The sequence below is a fragment of the Bison bison genome, unplaced genomic scaffold (genome assembly GCF_000754665.1).
Source record: "Bison bison bison isolate TAMUID 2011002044 unplaced genomic scaffold, Bison_UMD1.0 scf7180017864272, whole genome shotgun sequence".
Classification (NCBI taxonomy): Eukaryota; Metazoa; Chordata; class Mammalia; order Artiodactyla; family Bovidae; genus Bison; species Bison bison.
In genome coordinates, this window is record NW_011494844.1 from 838,960 (window position 1) to 848,041 (window position 9,082).

Sequence of the window (9,082 nt, forward strand, 5' to 3'; positions counted from 1 at the left end):
AAGAGTCTTCTCCAACACCACAGTTCAAAAGCATCAGTTCTTCGGTGCTCAGCTTTCTTCACACTCCAACTCTCACATCCATACAGGACCACTGGAAAAACCATAGCCTTGACTAGATGGATCTTTGTCAGCAAAGTAATGTCTCTGCTTTTTAATATGCTATCTAGGTTGGTCGTAACTTTACTTCCAAGGTGTAAGCATCTTTTAATTTCATGGCTGCAGTCACCATCTGCAGTGATTTCGAAGCCCCCCAAAAAGTCAGCCACTGTTTCCCCATCTATTTCCCATGAAGTGATGGGACTGGATGCCATGATCTTAGTTTTCTGAATGTTGAGCTTTAAGCCAACTTTTTCACTCTCCTCTTTCATTTTCATCTAGAGGCTTTTTAGTTCTTCTTCACTGTCTGCCATAATGGTGGTGTCATCTGTATATCTGAGGTTATTGATGTTTCTCCCAGCAATCTTGATTCCAGTTTTTGCTTCATCCAGCCCAAGGTTTCTCATGATGTACTCTGCATGTAAGTTAAACAAAAAGGGTGACAATATACAACCTTGTCGTACTCCTTTCCCTATTTGGAACCAGTCTGTTGTTCCATGTCCAGTTCTAACTGTTGCTTCCTGACCTACATATGGATTTCTCAAGAGGCAGGTCAGGTGGTCTGGTATTCCCATCTGTTGAAGAATTTTCCACAGTTTGTTGTGATTCACACAGTCAAAGACTATGGCATAGTCAATAAAGCAGAAATAGATGTTTTTCCGGAGCTCTCTTGCTTTTTCGATGATCCAGCGGATGTTGGCAATTTGATCTCTGGTTCCTCTACCTTTTCTAAAACCAGCTTGAACATTTGGAAGTTCACAGTTCATGTATTGCTGAAGACTGACTTGGAGAATTTTGAACATTACTTTGCTAGCATGTGAGATGAGTGCAATTGTGTGGTAGTTTGAGCATTCTTTGGCATTGCCTTTCTTTGGGATTGGAATAAAAACTAACCTTTTCCAGTCCTGTGGCCACTGTGAATTTTCCAAATTTGCTGGCATATTCAGTGCAGCACTTTCACAGCATCATCTTTTAGGATTTGAAATAGCTCAACTGGAATTCCAGCACCTCCACTATCTTTCTTCATAGTGATGCTTCCTAAGGCCCACTTGACTTCCCATTCCAGGATGTTGGCTCTAGGTGAGTGATCATACCATTGTGATTCTGGGTCATGAAGATCTTTTTTGTACAGCTCTTCTGTGTATTCTTGCCACCTCTTCTTAATATCTTCTCCTTCTGTTAGGTCCATACCATTTCTGTACTTTATTGAGCCCATCTTTGCATGAAATGTTCCCTTGGTATCTCTAATTTTCTTTAAAAGATCTCTAGTCTTTCCATTCTATTATTTTCCTCTATTTCTTTGCACTGGTCACTGAAGAAGGCTTTCTTATCTCTCCTTGCTGTTCTTTGGAACTCTGCATTTAAATGGGTATATTTTTCCTTTTCTCCTTTGCTTTTGGCTTCTCTTCTTTTCAAAGCTATTTGTAAGGCCGCCTCAGACAGCCATTTTGCTTTTTTGCATTTCTTTTTCTTGGGAATGGTCCTGATCCCTGTCTCCTATACAATGTCATGAACCTCCATCCATAGTTCATTAGGCACTATGTGTCTATCAGATCTAATCCTTAAATCTATTCTCACTTCCACTGTATAATCATAAGGCATTTGATTTAGGTCATACCTGAATGGTCTAGTGGTTTTCCTTACTTTCTTCATTTTAAGTCTGCATTTGGCAATAAGCTCATGATCTTAGCCACAGTCAATCCCGTTCTTGTTTTTGCTGACTGCATAGAGCTTCTCCATCTTTGGCTGCAAATAATATAATCAATCTGATTTCAGTGCTGGCCATCTGGTGATGTCCATGTGTAGAGTCTTCTCTTGTGTTGTTGGAAGAGGGTGTGCAAACATGACCAGTGTATTCTCTTGGCAAAACTCTATTAGCCTTTTCCCTGCTTCATTCTGTGTCCAAGGCCAAATTTGCCTGCTACTCCAGTTGTTTCTTGACTTCCTACTTTTGCGTTCCAGTCCTATAATGAAAAGGCCATCTTTTTGGGGTGTTTGTTCTAGAAGGTCTTGTAGGTCTTCATAGGACCATTTAACTTCAGCTTCTTCAGCATTACTGATTGGGGCATAGACTTTGATTACTGTGATATTGAATGGTTTGCCTTGGAAATGAACAGAGATCATTCTGCTGTTTTTGAGATTGCATCCAAGTACTGCACTTCAGACCCTTTTGTTGACTATGTTTGCTATTCCATTTTTTCTAAGGGTTTCCTGCCCACAGTAATAAATAAAATAGTCATCTGAGTTAAATTCACCCATTCCCATCCATTTTAGTTGGCTGATTCCTAGAATGTCGACGTTGACTCTTGGCATCTCCTATTTGACCACTTCCAGTTTTCCTTGATTCATGGACCTGACATTCCAGGTTCCTATGCAATATTGCTCTTTATAGCATCGGACCTTGTTACTATCACCAGTCACATCCACAGCTGGGTGCTGTTTTTGCTTTGGCTCTGTCCCTTCATTCTTTCTGGAGTTATTTCTCCACTGATCTCCAGTACCATATTGGGTACCTACTGACTGGGGGAATTCATCTTTCAGTATCCTGTCTTTTTGCCTTCCCATACTGTTCATGGAAAATATATACACTTTCATTAAAAATGAAAGTGAAAATATATACACTTTCATTACAAAACTCAAGGTAATAGTGTTTTTTGCTTACTCCCTCAGGAAAGAATCAGAGATAAGCTTACTACTATTAGTGTTTTTCTTTGTTTTCACTTAGTAGAATTTATTTCTGGCTAACAGTTTTAGCAAATAAACACATCTTTAAAAAAGTAATCTTGCTGTTGGTTATATATACATGTCAAATTTATATATACTCATTTTTTCATGATAAGTTTTTAAAGTTTTCCAATTTCATTAGAGGAAGTTATGTTTATTTTTTCAGTTGTTAAGTGTTTACCAGTGACAGAACCAGAGAATGGGAAAATTTTCAGTGATGCCCTGGAACCAGACCAAGAATATACCTATGGACAAGTGGTACAGTTTGAGTGTAATTCAGGCTACATGCTGGATGGACCCAAACAAATACATTGCTCAGCAGGTGGTGTTTGGAGTGCAGAAACACCAAAATGTGTAGGTAAGATAAACTTACTCACTTACTGTTGATTTGATTAATTGCATGAGTTTAGTTTGTTTTTTCATGAAAATATACCTTTCAAAACACTGTGCATCCTATAGGATTTGAAAAATACTAATTATTCAGCACTTACTACTTTACAGTAGGTGATCTAAACTGTTTACAAGTGTCATCTATTTAACCTTCCAAATGACCATGTGATTTATGTACTGTGTTCATCTCTGTTTCATAATTGAGGAAATCATGGTGCAAAGAAATTAAATTGCATGTCCAAAATGATCATGCTGTATATGGTAGAGGTAAGATTCAAACCTAGGTAGCTGCTGCTGCTGCTGCTAAGTTGCTTCAGTTGTGTCTGACTCTGTGCGACCCAATGGATGGCAGCCCACCAGGCTCCCCCGTCCTTGGGATTCTCCAGGCAAGAGTACTGGAGTGGGGTGCCATTGCCTTCTCTCAAACCTAGGTTATATGACACTAAAGTCCATTCTCATAACCATAATTAAAGTGTAGTTGACTCATGACTAAAGTAAAATTTTAAGCATTTCTGCTACAAGTTTTAATATTAAAACTCTAAAAGGTCATTTTATATTTGAAAAACTAAACATTCAAAGTTTATCTCTACTGATGTATCATGATGACATTCTGTCTTTGAATAACACTTCTAAAAGTGGCCCTGTTTTATACTTGCACTGGAAGTTTAGTATAAATATTGCTGATCTGAATTGAATCCACTAAATAAATTTTTGTCTTTAAAAAGAAGTTCTATAGTACTGTAAGCCAGCATTTCTTCAGTCATAATACTGCTGACTTTGGCCTCATGACCAATATGATGATTTTGTTGTTGTTCAGTTGCTCAGTAGTGTCCAACTCTTTGCAACCCCATGAATTGCAATGCACCAGGCTTCCCTGTCCTTCACTATGTCCCAGAGTTTGCTCAAACACATGATCATTGAGTCAGTGATGCCATCCAATCATCTCATCCTCTGTTGCCCCGTTTTCTTCCTGCCCTAAATTTTCCCCAGCATCAGAGGTTTGTCCCACTGAGTTGGCTCTTTGCATCAGGTGGCCAAAGTATTGGAGCATCAGCATTGGCATCAGTCCTTCCAATGAATATTCAGGACTGATTTCCTTTAGGATTGACTGGTTTGATTTCCTTGCAGTCCAAGGGGCTGTCAAGAGTCTTCTAGCACCACAGTTTGAAAGCATCAGTTCTTTGGCACTCAGGCTTTTGTTGTCCAACTCTCACATCCATTCATGACTAGTGGAAAACATCATAATTTTGGCATTACAGACCTTTTTTTTGGCAAAGTGATGATTCTGCTTTTTAATACATTGCCTAGGTTTGTCATAGCTTTTCTTCCAAGTAGCAAGAGCCTTTTAATTTCATGGCTGCAGTCACCCTCTGCAGTGATTTTGGAGCCCAAGAAAATGAAATCTGACAGTTTCCACCTTTCCCCCATCTATTTGCCATGAAATGATGGGACTATATGCCATGATCTTCATTATTTGAATGCTGAATTTTAAGCCAGCTTTTTCACTCTCCTCTCTCACTTTCCTCAAGAGGTTCTTTAGTTCCTCTTTGCTTTCTGCCATTATAGTGATATCATCTATGTATCTGAGGTTGTTGATATTTCTCCCAGCAATCTTGATTCTAGCTTATATTTCATCCAGCCCAGCAGTTTGCATAATGTACTCAGCATGTAAGTTAAATTAGCAGGGTGAGAGTATACAGCCTTGACATACTCCTTTCTCAATTTTGAACCAGTCAGTTGTTCCATGTCCAGTTCTAACTATTGCTTCTTGTCCTGCATACTGGTTTCCCAGGAGGCAGGTAAGATGGTCAGGCGTTCCCAACTTTTGAAGAATTTTCCACAGTTTGTTGTGATCCACACAGTCGAAGGCTGTAGAATAGTCAATGAAGCAGAAATAGATGTTTTTTCTGGAGTTCCCTTTCTTTTTCTATGATCCAGCAGATGTTGGTGATTTGATCTCTGGCTTCTCTGCTTTTTCTAAATCTAGCTGTACATCTAGGGGTTCTTGGTTCAAATATTATTGAAACTTAGCTTGAAGGATTTTGAGTATTACCTTGTTTGCATGTGAATGAGTGCAATTGTGTGGTAGCTTGAACATTCTTTGGCATTGCCCTTCTTTGGGATTAGAATGAAAGCTGAACTTTTCTGGTCTTGTGCCACTCCTGAGTTTTCCAAGTTGCTGGCATATTGAGTGCAGCACTTCAACAGCATTATCTTTCAGGATTTGAAATAGATCAGCTGGAATTCCATCACCTCCACTAGTTTTGTTTGTAGCAAGGCTTCCTAAGGCCCACTTGACTTCACATTCCAGGATTTCTGACTATAGGTGAGTTACCACACAATTGTGGTTATCTGGGTCATTGAGATCTTTTTTGTACAATTCTTCTGTGTATTCTTGCCACCTCTTCTTAATCTCTTCTGCTTCTGTTAGGTCCTTCCTGTTTTTCTCTTTTATTGTGCCTATCTTTGTGTGAAATGTTCCCTTGAGAACCTCATGATGATATTTGCTTTTGTCATAATGTATTATGTCCAATTTATTTAAAATTACCATACTTTTTTTTTTTTTTTACCAATACTTGTTTGGGAGAAATTTCTACCATATATTTTTTAACATTATCTAATATCCCCACATTATTTACATTTTCTTAGTTTAGTCTGTCCTACAGTGAGATGCAAAGAGAAGTGTTCCTCTTCCTAGAAAGTCCTTTTTACAAAACTATTTTGAGTTAATAAAGATGAACATATTTATATGCAGTGTAGCAGTTACATATGCTCTAGAGATCATGTGGTGGGACTTGTGATTTAGTTGCTGAGTTGTGTCTGACTCTTGCAACCGCATGGACTGTAGCCAGTAGGCTCCTCTGTCCATGGGATTTCCAGGCAAGAATACTGGAGTGGGTTGACATTCTGTTCTCCAGGGAATCTTTCTGACCCAGGATCCAACTTGGGTCTCCTGCATTGCAGGCAGGTTCTTTACCAACTGAGCCAACAGGGAAGCTCTAGAGGATCATGGGTGGGGTTTATTTTTTGCATACGTTTCTGTGGTTAGTGAAATCTATCAGAAATGACTGATGCAAAACATGTCTTAAAGGAAGAATGAGAATCTTTAGATGGATTGAGGCAGGGAAAAGCAAACCAGTCAGATGGAGAGAAAGGGGCAGTGGCTTTGAGGCCTCTTTGAGCATGAAGCACCTTGTTCCCATTTTTCTCAGGGGCCTTAACGTAGGATGCAGGCAGAGAGGAAGTCAGTGATAGAGTGAATATGAGCAGTCCAAGGTTCTGAGGGGTGGCACACACCATGCTGAAGGATTAGGCTTTTATGCAGACTAGTTTGGGAATCAAGGAAGCATTTTAAGTGGAATACTGAAGTGACAGGAAAAATATCATTAAGTTGCAAACAGGAAAGAAAAGATTGAGATGAAGGGAGAGTAGAATCTGGAAAATTGGTTCCTGTTGCTGGAATCCCAGGGGAAATTGTTTGAGAGAGGGCATTGTGAAAGATAATGGCCACCTTTTGTTTGTTTGTTTGTTTTTGACAGAAACTTGAAGGGATGGCAATCACAAGAGCTGGTCAGTTGCTTTTTGGAAATGCAATACCATGATTTAAATTAATGTCTTTGATAAAGTATTTTGTTAATAATTACTGTATTATCAATAACAAAAAATATATAATTTTTACAAGTCATTCACTGAAATTATGTATCAAATTTGACCTACTTTTTAAAAAAATATGGTATTTTAATTACATAGCAAAACTACATGAGTTCATGCAAGTTGAATGTAATATCTGTGATACAGCTTCATATTAAAAAAAAAATTCCGTAGTTATTTCTATGTAAATTATTTCCATGAGAATGTTTTCCCTCAAAAAACACATATATTCTTCTTGAATATATTGATTTTTACTTTCCCATTATATGCAAGTGTTAGAACACTTATTTGGAGAAGGAAATGGCAACCTACTCCAGTGTTCTTGCCTGGAGAATCCCAGGGAGGGCAGAGCCTGGTGGGCTGCCGTCTATGGGGATGCAGAGAGACGGACACTGCTGAAGCACCTTGGCAGCAGCAGAACACTCATTAAGTGCCTCAGCAGTACAACTGGAAACATTATTTGGTATAAGAATATTGAATGATATGAGAAAAGTTCATTATGTATTGCTAATTATTATTTTTTTAAAGCAAGGTTAAATGATTTGGAATTGAGATCACATATTTTTGCTACTTTTATGTTTGAAAATTTTTATAAAAAGCTTTTAAAAAATGATAAATGTAGAAGAGGCCTATGCACTGTCATATGGAGTGAAGTAAGTCAGAAAGAAAATCAACTATTGTGTATTAACACATATATGTAGAATCTGAAAAAATTGGTAGAGATGATCTTATTTACAAAGGTGAAACAGAGACACAGATGTAGAGAACAAACGTATGGATACCAAGGGGGAAGGGGGAGTGGGATGAATTGTAAGCCTGGGATTGACATATATAGAGATGTTATTGATACTATGTATAAAATAGAAAATGAATGAGAACCTACTGTATAGCGCAGGGAACTCAGTGCTCTGTGGAGACACAAACGGAAAGGAAATCCAAAAAGAAGGGATATGTGTATACATATAGTTCATTAACTGTGCTGTACAGTAGAAACTAACACAGCACTGTAAAACAAATAAACACCAATAAAAATTAGGAAAAATAAAAATAAAAACCAAGCCTAGAAAAAGTTGAAAAAAAAAGAAAGGCATTAAGTACATGATGTTTTCTAGCTTTCTACAAATGAAGGACAGGAGGCAACATAAATATTTAGTAATACCAAATGGGTAAACATCCTTTTGATGTAATTTCCCACAGCTCTAGAAATTGATGTTCAGATTCATTCAAAATACTATAATATATAAAATGCTTAAGTTACAACAAGCATCTTCTTTATATAACATTAATCTAAAATAAAGCAAAATATATGGAAAACCAGGATATATATGAATAGGCTGTTTTACATAAATCACAATGAAACTACTTCGGTATTCAGTTTTATATATATAGCTGATGAAGTTACTAGACATTATTTATTTCAAGAAGACTAATTTATCCCCCAACTAAATAAATCAGCAACAAGATTTAAATGAGAATTTTAACTTTCTTCCAAAATGAATGTTAAAAACAACTGATAAATTATTCATCAAGCATTCAGGTCAAAACAGGACTTTGTTTGGTGGCCTAACTTACTTAATGGAATGGAAACAAAAGTTTTATCTTTATATAACTTATGTCTGGGACACAGTACTTTGACATATAATGGACATTTTGGAATTTAATCCCTTTTGTTTAGAAATTTTCTGCAAAACACCAGTCATTTTAAATGGACAAGCTGTACTTCCAAAGGCAACTTATAAGGCAAATGAACGAGTTCAATACAGATGTGCAGCCGGTTTTGAATATGGTCAGAGAGGAGATACAATATGCACTAAATCTGGATGGACTCCAGCTCCTACTTGTATAGGTAATGTTACATTTCTTCTATATCTTTTGCTGTATATTTTACCAGTTGCTTTAACTCAAATACTCCTTACCATTAAGCAGTTTATTTTTTCTGAAAATGGAGTATTGATGTTTATTTATTGTTGTTTAGTTGAAGTCATGTCTGACTCCTTGGAGATCCTATGGACTGTAGCCCGCCAGGCTCCTCTGTCCTTGGGATTTCCCAGGAAACAATACTGGCATGGATTGTCACTCCCTTCTCCAGGGGATCTTCCTGACCTAGGGACTGAACCTCTGTCTCCTCCATTGGATTCTTTACCACTGAGCCACCTAGAAAGCATGACTTAAAAAAAAGATTATTGCAAATTGATCCTTGTTGTCTACTAGCAAAGTTGAT

The 9,082-nt window shown here is 37.5% G+C and overlaps 1 protein-coding gene across 1 annotated transcript in view; it reads left to right on the forward strand.

Annotated features, from left to right (window-relative positions):
• Positions 1-8,838, forward strand: part of LOC104995044 (complement factor H-like) — a gene marked incomplete at its 3' end in the record, with an annotated part of 30,649 nt that extends 21,811 nt beyond the window's left edge. Inside the window, exons 5-6 of the mRNA XM_010848764.1 lie at positions 2,987-3,178; positions 8,537-8,838. Coding sequence (XP_010847066.1) covers positions 2,987-3,178; positions 8,537-8,838 — 494 coding nt within the window. The remainder of the gene's footprint in view (positions 1-2,986; positions 3,179-8,536) is intronic.
• Positions 8,839-9,082: the final 244 nt, after the last annotated feature.